Consider the following 12,614-nt stretch of genomic DNA (forward strand, 5'->3'; position numbering starts at 1 on the left):
GTGACACAGCTAAGTGTCTGAGGTCACCTTTGAACTCAGGTCTTCCTATTATTCCTGACTATTATTATCTATTTCCTCCTGTAACTCATTCAAGTTCTTCAAAAGTTTAGATGCTATGCCATTTGGTACATATGTTTAGTATTGATATGACTTCATTGTCTATGGCACCTTTCAGCAAGATATGGTTTCCTTCTTTATCTCTTTTAATTAGATCTATTTTTGCTTTTGTGTTCCAAGTCTTACTGCAATTTCTTTCCTTTATTTCAGTTTTCTGTTCCCCCTATTTCCCCCTCTGCGAGCACAGTTTAAAACTAGCCTCAGCCTTTCCTCATCTGTTAAATGGGAAATAATAATATCTCTCTCATGGGATTTTGTGAGGATCAAATGAGGTAATATATGCAAAGTGCTTTCCTCCGTGTGTGTGTGTGTGTGTGTGTGTGGTGTGTGTGTGTGTGTGTGTGTGTATGCGTGCACTATTGTGCATTCATATATACATAGTGGAAAGAGCAATGGATTTGATGTCAAAAGGCTCGAATATCCATACTAACTGGGTGCCCTTGTAGGCAGGTCATCAGAACCTCTCTGGGCATCAGTTTCTTCATTTCTAATATGATAATATTTATATTGTTTGCAGCACTGTTATGTGGAAACCACTGTCAGCTTTTATCACTCCTTTTTTTTTTGTCTTGTCCGAGTCTTCCTGACCCTATTTTGAGGGTTTTTTTGGGCAGAAATGCTGGAGTGGTTTGCTATTTCCTTCTCTAGCTCTTTTTACAGATGAGGAAACTGAGGGTTAAAGTGACTCGAAGTGACTTGCCAAGGGAGACAGCTAAGTGTCTGAGGTCTTCCTGACTCCAAGCCAGGCGCTCTAACCACTGAGTCATCTAAATGTCCTTTATCACCCTTTTGCAATTGCAGAAAGCCATGAACAGTTTTCCCGGAGCTTCTCACTTTCTTGGGGGGAAGGCGGGGTGGAAGCGCGTGGCTCAATTCTGCACAGCGGCTTTCCCGGAGCGCGGGCACGAAACGCGCGGAGGCGCGCACGCGCGGTGCGCCCTCCTCCGGCCTCCCTAGGGTTCCCGGCCCGCCTCGCTGCAGCCTCAGCGAATTTTGAGCCAAGGCTGGAGCTATTACGGCTGCGCGGGGGCGGGGTAGGGGTGTGGCTACCGGGGTGGGGGGCGGAGAACAACGCGGAAGGTGGGGGCTGCGGCTGCTGTCCCGGGGCGGAGGGCGGCGCGCTGGGAGCACGGGGCGGTGTGAGAGGAGCAGTGCCAGGGCGTGGGGATGTGTATGCGGGTGACAGTTGTGGGGTAGGGGGCCGCCCCGGACGGAGGGGAGGGGGAGCAGGAAGAGGAAGAGACCCCGGCGGCGGCGGCGAAGATGCTGGAGACCCTGAAAGAGAGGCTGCTGAGTGTGCATCAGGATTTCACCTCCGGGTGGGTAAAGTGCGGGCGAAGGAGAGGAAGTGCACCGAGAGCCGCCGGGGCCTCAGGTGCTAGGGCAGGGGCGGGGAGCGGGGGGAAACGATCCAGCCGGAGCCTGTACCCCGCGCCCTTCCCTCTGCGCTCCAGCCCTGCTACCGGCCGGGCCGGGGGCGAGAACTGGCGCGGCGCCTGAAAGTCACGAACTTTCCCCGAGTCCGCGGGGGCTGGAGGAACTTCTGTCCCAACCTCGGCCCTGCCCCTCCGCCCCTCCGCCCCTCCCTCCTCTGGTCCAGCGCACCGCCCTTTTCCTCCCTCCCCCCACTTTGAGCGCGCCCCCCCCCCGCCCTGAGCGTGACTCCCCCTCCCCCCCTCGGCCGCGCGCCTCCCTCCAGCCGTACCCGCGATGCCGCAGAGTCGGAGCGGTGCCCGGGTCTGCCCTGTGCTCAGCAACCGCTGGACTGCGGAGAGTCATGTGAACTGCGCTCCTCCCCCTCTGTCCGTACCCCTTCCCACCTTCTCCGCTCTCCTCCACCCTAGGGGTGGCACGCAGACCGAGTACGGCGATGCCCCCGGTGAGGTTGCTGCTTGTCTTCATGCATTTAACTTAATGGGCTTCTCCTGCGCGAGCCCCGAGGGGTGGTCTCTAGTACTTTGGGGAACGGGCATCGTCTCCGAGACGGGGAAGCCTAGAGCCTGGACCGTTCCGGGAGCCCATCTCCCCATTCCTTTTTGTCACTCTCCCCTCTCTCCCCATCCCAGCGCAGTAGCACCTCAGTCTGAAAATTTGCCCTCCTACCCCAGGCCCAAGTCTCTACATGCCCATGTACAGTTTGACGCTTGAGTCACTGCGGTAACCTTGGCCCGGCCGCTTGGTTGTTTCGGAGTCGTTGCCTTCCGAAGATGTTTTATAGCCTGCTCTAAGTAAAATTTTCATAGAGGAATAATTTGGAGGTTAATGCAGTTCCTTTTGGAAGTTTGAAATATTGGAAGAAAACTTTAAAGGCATATTATGCTTTTTGCTTTTGTACCACTCCAAAATGGCATCTGTCAGTTATGTTTAGCCATCCCTTTGGAAACACTGTTGATTGTGATTTCCTTTCAAAGTAGAGTGTGAGTTTGTCTTGCTTTATAAATTTCTGTATAGAAAATAGAAGCTAAGTCACTTCACTTGGCTTCTTTGAAGGGATGTCCAAGCAGTACCTGTCTTTTGGATGTTTCAGATGTAACTTCATAGAATGTTGGATTTAGAGCTGGAAGGGCATTCTGAAACTTTTTGTATGTCATGGACCCTTTTGCCAGACTGGTGGAGCCTGTGGACCCCTCTCTCAGAATAATATTTTTAAATGAATAAAACAATAGGATTACAAAGGAAACCAATTTTATTGTAATTAAGACGTAAAATTTTCCAAGGACCCTCTGTCCACAAAACCCTGAGCTAGTCAAACCCATCATTTCATAGATGCATGACTTAAGCCCAGAGAAGTTGAGGCTTGGCAGGGCAAGATTAATGATAGGGTAAGGGGACAAGGGATTCAAGAGAATAGTGTATGGTTCAACTGGTTTAATAAGGGAAGGAGGGAAAGTGTAGCCGCTGCAGGGTTAGATGGTCTCCAAAAGAACTAAAGGATTCATTCAGTCAGTAAACATTTATTAAATGTGTACTAGGTACTAAGCACTTTGCTAAGCACCAGGGATACAAAAGACAGTCCCTTGCCTTCAAGGAGTTAATAATTGGAGGTCATGATAAGGACAAAGAACAGGTTTTTGGTTGTCAGCCAGAGGGAGTAGTAGAATGACAACAGGAGCATCTGGAGAGCCTTGCTGTTTATAAAAAAAAAAACAAACCAGCTCTTTTCAGTGGTAATCTAAAGCACAAATAGCTCTAGCTGTGGGCAGTAAGGGCCCTTTGCACTTGGTGGATTTCTGTAGACCAGGTGAGTTACCGTGTCCTTTACCATATCCTGCTCTGATGACTAGATACATTTCTATGTGGAGATGAGGAAAGCTTAGTGTCACTGTATGCTTGTTACATGGTAAGTAAGCCTACTTTTGTTGATTTTTTAAAATGATTTACAAGTGCTTCATTTTGTCCCAAAATGGAACCTGAACTAAGAGAGTTTAGAGCTGCCCTGATATCTTCAGCTTTTCTCTTAAGTGAAAATGATGTATTTCTTGTCATATTTCTCACATGGGGCATATTGATGGGTATTTAGTACAGAACCACCAGCACCAGGTCTAGGTGGCACTGGAAATTTGGCATGAGGAGGATTAATAATAATTGGCATTTTATACATGTAGGATTGCATCTATACAGAAAAGAATTTCTTGGGGACATTTTTGAAAACTGATCTTTCCACTTAGGGATTATCTAAACTGAGGCCAGTTCAGGGCTAGCTCCTCTGGGATCATTTCAGACTGGATTCAAACCCTTGTGTTTTGGTTTATTTTACCCATTTCCAATGAATTGACAAACTAATTAGACACCATCAGCCTGTTAACTGACAGGTGGCACGTGGTTGAAGTTAGAGAAGGAACTAATCTATTATGTTTATGCCAGTGGATTGTGGCATTGGTAAGTTCTAGTATACTAGAAATCAATCATAAGCATTTATTAAGTGCTTAATCTATGGTATTTAAAATTTAGCTGGGAAAGGTGGCTGGACCGGACCAGACGAAGTACACAGTAAGAAAACTCTTCTTGCTGGAGATGACACTTTGCCAGGCACTATTCTGTACGCTGAGAATACAAATATAATAAAGGAAATAGCTCCTACCTACAAAGAACTTACATTCTACTTGGGGAGGCAAGGCTATACTTACAGGGAATAAATATAAATAGGTAAATATGAGTTAAATATAAGGTAGTTTGAGAGTGAAGGAACTAGTAGTTGAGGGGATCAGGAAAAGTTTCATGTAGAAGGTGGTGCTTGAGCTGTATTTTGAAGAGAGAGAGCGATTCAGGTGGAGGTAAAGAGGGTATGTGTTCCAAGCTTGGGGGAGGGGGGACAGCCAGTGCAAACACAGAGAAATAGGAGATGGAGTATCATGTGTGAGGAACAGAGAAGAGTATAGTCTGGCTACATGAGAAAGAAAGAAGAGAGTGAGAGAGAAAAAGATACAATGATAGGGGTAAGGTTGTGAAGGGCTTTAAAAGCTAAATAGAGCAGATTATGTTTGATTCAAGTGGCAATAGGAAGCCACTGGATTTTAATGAGTGCTTAATGTGGTCAGATTTGCATTTAAAAATTACTTTGGCAATAGTGGTGTAGAGAATGTACCAAAGTAGGGAGAGACTTGATATTTTTGGTGGCAGAATTTGTACAAAGATTTTTGATTCTGTGATTAATCAGCCTTTACTTTAATCCTTTGTTAACTTCAGGGTGAATGTGGGCACAAGGGGTGAGGGTGAAAGATATGTTGAAAAATATAACTCGTATTTGAGAAGAGGAAGAAGTTGAAGACTTATGGGTTACTCAGAAACATCACACCCACATATCATGAGTAGTGAGTTGGAAAGAAATGGATCCAGTAAGCACCAAACTACCTTTCCAAAAAAAAAAATTGACTGTCTTACAGACAAGATACAACTATTTACTGATTGGAAGCTTTGTAAGAATCAACTATCTCTAGTCAGGCCAGCTAGTTAAGTAAAAGGTAAAAATTAACATCAAATTTGAAGAAAGAATAAAGATAAGTCACTGTAGTCTAATAGCTTCAGCCTGACCTGTTGGAATGGACTATTTGTGCCAAAAATGGGGAATGTAAAAAAAAGCAACTATTTTCATTTGGATTATCACCATTTCCTGCAAAAACTTAGCCAGTGTAAAGGAATACCCGTAATAAGGAAGCCAAAAGCACTCAAGAACCATTTTAGCCAGAAGACAATTACTCTCTTTGGGAAGTGGAATGAGATGGCAACCAAAGGTAACTCCAGTTCCAAATACAAAGTTGTTCACAAAACATTATGGAGAGGAGTGATAAAAGATTGTGATCTATATTGGCTCATAGAACAAGGAAAAACAGTGAACATGAAAACAGGTATTCAGAAAATGTGCTCTCAGACCCAACTCAGCCATATCATCCCAAGAGCATTTATGGACAAAATCAGTAGGAGGCCAACAAATAGAAAGTGGAGCTAATTTGCAGTTCTGTAATTTTTTCATTGTCTGTGACAAAGCCACAGCATTTAGACTTTAATAATTCCTTTCCTCATTGATATTTGAAGGAAGTTGAAATAGTACTGAAAACAAAGGTGGGAAGAGTGACTTGACCAGACAGGACCCAGTAAGGAAATATCTCCATGCTGGAGGTGACACGATTTTGGAAGAATTAAATAATACTTTTTTGTTTGTTTGTTTGTTTTTAGGCAATTGGGGTTAAGTGACTTGCCCAGGGTCACAGAGCTAGTAAGTGTCAAGTGTTTGGTCTGAGGTCACATTTGAACTCAGGTCCTCCTGTCTCCAGGGCCGGTGCTCTGTCTACTGCACCACCTAGCTGCCCCTAAATAATACTTTTAAAAGATATTTAAGGAGAAAGTACTAAGAAAGTAAAAAAAAAATCATAAAACATTATTACCCCAAAGGGCTAATTAAGAAACATTAATAACTAGGTGGTGCCTAGTCAGTCAGGAAAACCTGAGTTCAAATGTGGCCTCAGACACTTATTAATTATGTGACCCTGGGCAAATCACTTAACCTCTGTTTGTCTCAGTTTCCTAATACGTAAAATAAGGATAATAATGGCACCTACCTGATAGGGTTGTTGTGAGGACCAAGTGAGATAATAATTGTAAAGAGATAATAACTGTAAAATTAGCACAGTGCCTGGCACATAGTAAACACTATATAAATGTCAGCTCTAGCTATTATTATAATTAATCAATAATTAATAATCAATAATTATAAATATAAATAATCAATGAATGAAACAAAGGTTTGCATTCTCCTTTTTGTGAGAATGAGCTACATACATATTAAAGTTTTTATTGATGAAAATATTAGTAGGGAAACAGGCTTTGCAAGCAATTCTTTATGGTAGAACACATTTTCATAATAATGCAATTAACTGAATTGCACATAGAACACAAGAGCCTTTTGTTTTTTATTTTTTTTTTGATTACAGAAAAAGCATTTAACTGACAGCAAAATATAGCCTTAAAGAAAGGCTCACCTACTACATTGAATCTTTTATTATGTATATGGTAAGATCTTTCACAGAGTCTAAATTGGATAGGATCTCAGAAGCCTTCTAGTCCTACCAGAGAGTGGTCATCCAGACTTTGATTATAGGCCTCTATTGAGGGGTAGTCTACTTCCTTCCAAGGCAAACCATTCCGTTTTTGGATAGTTCTAATTATTAGGAATTCTTTCTCTCCAGACTCATTGTCTCTGCAGCTTCCATCCATTGTTCCTAGTTTTACCCTCTGGGCCCAACAGAACAAATCTAATCCCACTTGTGCATAACTGGTTTCAAGTATGTGAGGGATTGTTGTCATTCCCTTACCCCCTTCCCTAGATCTTCTCTGGGCTCCATATCCCTAGTTACAATCAACCGATCTTTGTATGACATAATTTTGAAGCACTTTTGCATCCTGCTTTATCTCCTTTGGATGCTTTCCACCTTATCAGTATTCTTCCAGGATGTGGTAATCCAAACAGAACATGATGCTACAGATGTGTCTGACCAAGAAAAGCAGAATTTGGTTGTACTGTCTCCTTATTAGTTCTGTACACTATACTTTTCTTAATGTGGCTAGTGAAAGCATTGAATGACAATTTTGTAAGTTCCAAGGAAGAGGAAAGGATAGATTTCAAGTCCGTAAAAGTTGACATGCCCAAGTTTATGCAGATAATAAATGACAGTGTTTGTATTTGAATTCAGATCCTCTTGATTGAAAAATCAGAAATCTTTTCTGCTGTACAGTTAGGACTTTTTCCTCATCTTTTGCTTGTGAAGCTGATTTTTTTGAACCTAACTGTACTACACTTGTCCTACTAAATTAGAATCCAACCAAGTTCTATCCAAGTTTTGGTTTGTTGATAACTTTCTGGATCCTGACTCAATCATCTAATGTATCAGTGTTCTTTTTAGCTATGTGTCATTGCAGATTTTATAAGCATGCTATTTATTATTTTATCCAAGTGCCAATCACAGATCCCTGTGGAAGTCTACTAAAAGACTCCTTCAAAGCTGACATTGAACCATCATTGATTATTCTTTGGGCTTGGCCATTCAATTAATTCTAAGTCTAAGTCGACTACCTTCATCTAGTGCACATCTTGCCACCTTATCCACAGTAACATACCTTTACAGATGATTTGCTTGAATCTAGATAAACTGTATCTACATCATTTTTCTGATCTACCAGTGTAGTAATCCTACCCAAAAAGGAAGTCTAGTCAGACCTCTTCTTGGTTTATTATTGATGAAATCGATGCTAATTCAGTAATCCTAGCTTCATTTTCTAGATGTTCACTAGATATTTTTTAACAAAATATTCTCCAATTTTTCCAGAAATCAAAGATAAGCACATTGGCCAAAAGAGACTACATTTTCTTCCTATTAAAAAAATTAAAACACTCTTGCTTTGTGGGCCTAGAGAAACCTCTCTCATTGTTTGTGATCATGCAAAAATGACTAAGTTGGTATTACAGTCCCATTCATTAGTTCTTTGAGTACCAGCTATGTCTTCTTTCCGAAGTCTGTTATTGCTACCCTTTCTACTCTGACCTGTGGTTCTCTTTCTTCTCTGATCCTTCCTTTTTGCTCTGATTGTAGCTATAAAAAAACCTAAATCCTTTTCTATTCTTAACTTTCTTTGCCAGTCTCAGTTCATTTTACACTTCACAACTTCTTATAGTATCCTTGTAGGATCACGTTACATACTTTTATACTTATCTACAACTATCTGTCCTTGTTTTCTTCTTCTGTGTGTGCCTTTTAAAAATCTTAGTACTTCCGATCACTGCAATGAGCAACAATGATTCCAGAGGACCTCTGATGAAACATGCAACTCACGTTATGATAGAAAAAAACCACGTTTTTGGGCTTGGGCAATGAGAGAATTTTGTTACGCTTGATTAAATATATTTGTAAGAAGGGTTAATTTACTCCAAAAAAAAAAGGGAAAGGAAGATCAATGAAGCATTTTAAAAAATACACAGATGAAAACGGCAGAAAGACTAACACATAAGCAGAATAGCTTTGAAAGTTACATGTTGAATTTATCATGTAATTAAGAAAGAAAAGTAACCTGTACATAAAAGATTCACAGGTTATTGTACAAAACTCTGTTCCACAATGTATATGGAAATGCTCATTTTGTTTGATGTTTAAGTTCAACATTAAAAAAATAAAATTATAAACAAAATTAATCTTAGTTCTGCACCTGTATCATATTCATTAGATAGTTCTTCCCTTTCTTCCTTATCACTATTGTGGGGTTTTTATTTTTGTTTTTTTGTTACTCCACAGTTTAATTCTTGGGTGCTATCCATTCTTCATAGGCTGATTTTTCTGTACTTTTGGCTATCTTTTTCTTTTTGTTCCCTGTAATCTTTGGAACCTATTTGCCCCAAATCTAGGGTGAATATCAGACTGCCAAACTTTACACCCCTCAAATTCTCAGAGTGGCCATTTACCTCCTATCATTTCTATATCATCAGCCTTTTCCTCTTTTTTAGTAAGAATCCAGTGTAGCATAGCAGTCTCCTTCATGGGCTGGTTCTCCCATCTTTTGATGGATGCTGTTAAGGCAAACTATGAAGTGATTAGCTGCTTCATTTTTGTCAGAGATTGAGAGCTCCAGTAGATGTCTGAGTAATGAAAAAGTCCTCCATAACTACTATATCATGCCTTAGTGCTAAGCTTATAACCTGTTTCTCTGCCTCATATGTTTCCTTTTACTATCTAGCTGGTCTGTAGGATATTTCAGTGATGCTATCAAACCCAAACATTTCCCTATGCTTCCCCAGTTTGATTCTTGAATTTTACTCTTATTACATTTTCTTAATATACAGTGATCCTGATACAACTCAGGATGAGTTATAATCTGTACCTAGGGAGGTAATAGCTACATTGATGAAGTGAGAGTCACTAAAGTATTGAAGGGATACAATATAAGTGTATTGGTACTGGGAAAGGCCTGAAAATCCTACGTTTTTCTTTTTAGATCAAACTGGGTCTTGGGTTTGAAGATGGGAGTGAGTTAATTTTGGGGCACCTTCATGTTTCATATCCACTGTGGAAAGTTCTAGTTTGATTTTAACTCTCCAGGATGCATTTCTCCCCTTTAGAGAAAATCCGAAATTTTGTAACCACCCTGGAGGACCTCTACCATATGTCTTTAAGATGGGCATGATCATTGTTGAGTGGCAGCTATAAGCTGAAATGTGTACCCTGTAGTGATTTTCATCTTGATTCATTTTCCTGAGGCAATTTTAAGGCAAATTTAAACTACCTAGACTTAAAGTATGTAGGTGAGGGAAAACCCGGCAGTCTAATTATGGGTCGGTTTGAGAGTATTCATCAATGTGATGAGCAGGTGCTTCCTGTGTATAGTACCCTAAGTTCTTGAAGTTTGTCATGTAAATAAAACTTGTTAACTTCCCAGCTAGGCTAGACCTTAGTACAGGTTCAAAACAAGAAAGCTTCTGCACTGTGAGTGGCATCTTCTTCCCTTCTCCAGCCCCCTAGTTACCCAAGTTCTGGGCACCTTCCCTTATCTGAACCCTGTTTGCTAAATTTATTCACACTAAAGTGTAAATGATTTCATAAAGCTTAAATAATTATAGGCAAAGCCTAAAGGAAGAAAATCTGTAGAATTTTTTGTATCAATTAGGTATTGGAGTAGGGTATATGGGGGGGGAGGGGATGACAGAGCCACTGAAATCCTGCTGCTGATATATATGAAATTTTGCTAATGACTGATGTCTCATGTAAGATTAAGGTATCAAGATATGTAGCAGGGGGCATATGAGTTATTTAGGAACATATTGTACCAGAACTGCTTGCCAGACTTTGATAGTTGATGAAGTGGAAAGAGTAAAGGAGAGTTCATAGGCTCTTGGAACTGGAAGAGACCTAAGAGGTCATCCAGCAAAATCATTATATTTTACAGATGAAGAAACTGAGGCCCAGAGAGGCTATGACTTGACCAAGATCACAGAAGTAGTAATTGACAGAATCAGAATTTGAATCAGGTCCTTTGACTCCAAGTTCAGTGTTCTTTTAATGGTACTATACTGCTGATGTGAACAGACTTGGGTGAAGCATTTTCAATGCATTTTACTAGTATAAAAACTCATTCTAGCTTCTTTATGTTTAACTGTTTACATATGTAAAATAGATTTCAAAGGTCTCTGTGGCATTGTATTTATGTCTCCTATTGTTAATACTTGCTACTAGGTGGGGGGAGGAAGGTGCTATTATTATTTAAAGCAAAGGAAACTGAGGCTAGGAGAGAGATTCTGACCTGCCCAGGGCCACCCACTTAATAAGTGGCTGAGGCTGAATTCACATTTGCAGTTTACAATGAGTGTTCAGATGTAAGATAGTAACGGTGGGTAGGAGAAGTACCAGAAACATCAAAGCAAGCACATAGATTGTGCTATCTCTGGCACAATCACAAGTGCTTTTCCTGAAGAGATGAGATAATTAGATATACTTGTAAATGAGATATTTGTAAAAGCATTTAGCACAGTGCCTGGAAAATAGCAGGTACTTTATAAAAGCTTCTTCCATCAGCATCATCTCTAGTAAAGTGCCTAAGAGGTCACATCCTCTTGCATGAAATCTGTCTTAGGATCTAAGCTTTTCTAGTATCTAGTAATTTTCCTGGTACTTAGTAACTACTCATTCAGTATTCCCTGACTCATCCACCAAAATTTCCCCCTCTGTGGGAGCCGTATTATGGGGATGACACCAGAGCTCTGACCTTTTAGAGGTCTCTGCAGAAGAACTGCCCACTTCTTCTGCAGAGGCTAAATAAGGGTTCTTCCTCACCTTCATCTAGAGACAGAAGACTGTTGCTTAGGTAAGGGATCCTCCTTCTTCCAGGTAAATACTTACCTTAGTTATATAGCAAAAATTTCACTTTTCCCATGCTGTTAGAAAGCAAGGCACCCAGAAGAAAGTAAGCCTGCCAATTGAGGGGAACCTGAGTTTATTCTCCAGGGTGCACACAACTCTTTGGGGAGGTGGTACAGGATCTTGGGGCTCAGAAGGGTCTTATGGAAGGAATAAAAAGCTGGAGAGGAGCAGTGAGAACTTTGTCTAAAAGCAGTCCATTCTCATTGGGTAAGTCTTTCTCAAGTCTGAATCCTAGAAACTAATGGACCAGAGAGCCTTTCCCCTTCCTAGGGTGGCATTGACCCAGGCAGTCAGGTGCATGATAATATAGCTTTTGATTAGCTGGAACAAACCTCCAATTGGTATAAGTAGTCTAATTGAGCATGAATAGTTGCTTCATGCTTAGGATGATTGCATGGTTCTATACCTAGTGTAACATAGCATCACTGTTGCAAAGTCCAGATTAGCAATGAATCCACACCCTAACCATTGCTGTTCTTATAATGATACCTCTCAGTGGAGAACATATGTTGTCTCTGATAAGTGCTGACATGCCCCACGCTATACAGATTTGATATCAGCAAAATTACTCCATCAGTCCTGACCCCAAAGGGTCATACTTGTTCTCATCAGGCCCCAGACAGGATGACCAGCTTCATAATCACTACTACCTAGGAATCACTGTAGATAAAGATATTTTCTGGCCCATCCCTCAAATGCACCCTGGACCTCAGCCAGTTCCAAGGACTTTCTAGAACCTCCATTCTTATTACTGGATTAGTGGCCTCCAAAGTCTAATTCTGTATAGCTGTCATGTAGCAATTACAGCCATCAGTAAACCAGATGGAAACTGTTCCTCAGGATCCTCAGGATTAATAAGATGGGTGCCTGTTGGACTAGTGGAGGAGGCAGGATTCCAGACCTGGACTGGAGGTCTTTAGTCTCAACTTTTTTGTAAATGACACTAACTGAAGTGACTCAGGCAAGTATGATTTTCAATATGTGCCTTTCATTTAACAATAGAAGCCTCTTCTCCCTTATCTCTTTTGTAAGAAAGCCATCTTGCATCATCCAATTTATAATAAGGTGATTCTGAACAAAGGGTGATTTTGCATCTGCTAA

General features: G+C 41.2%; 1 protein-coding gene and 1 long non-coding RNA gene across 3 annotated transcripts in view; one reads left to right on the plus strand and one right to left on the minus strand.

Moving 5' to 3' along the window:
* The window catches only part of LOC110208690 (uncharacterized), a 47,071-nt gene extending 45,174 nt beyond the window's left edge, over positions 1-1,897 (minus strand). The window contains exon 1 of the long non-coding RNA XR_002324598.2: positions 1,823-1,897. This is a non-coding gene — a long non-coding RNA (uncharacterized LOC110208690). The remainder of the gene's footprint in view (positions 1-1,822) is intronic.
* DTNBP1 (dystrobrevin binding protein 1) overlaps positions 1,233-12,614 on the plus strand; it is a 166,577-nt gene continuing 155,195 nt past the window's right edge. Inside the window, exon 1 of one of the 2 annotated variants that reach the window (XM_020986793.2) lies at positions 1,233-1,436. In XM_020986793.2, coding sequence (XP_020842452.1) covers positions 1,381-1,436 — 56 coding nt within the window. In that variant the 5' untranslated portion in view covers positions 1,233-1,380. Of the gene's footprint in view, positions 1,437-3,436; positions 3,458-12,614 lie in introns of those variants that run through there. The other variant, XM_078153582.1, reaches the window with a different exon arrangement.

The sequence above is a fragment of the Phascolarctos cinereus genome, unplaced genomic scaffold, assembly GCF_003287225.1.
Source record: "Phascolarctos cinereus isolate Bilbo 61053 unplaced genomic scaffold, phaCin_HiC Scaffold_4;HRSCAF=312, whole genome shotgun sequence".
Classification (NCBI taxonomy): Eukaryota; Metazoa; Chordata; class Mammalia; order Diprotodontia; family Phascolarctidae; genus Phascolarctos; species Phascolarctos cinereus.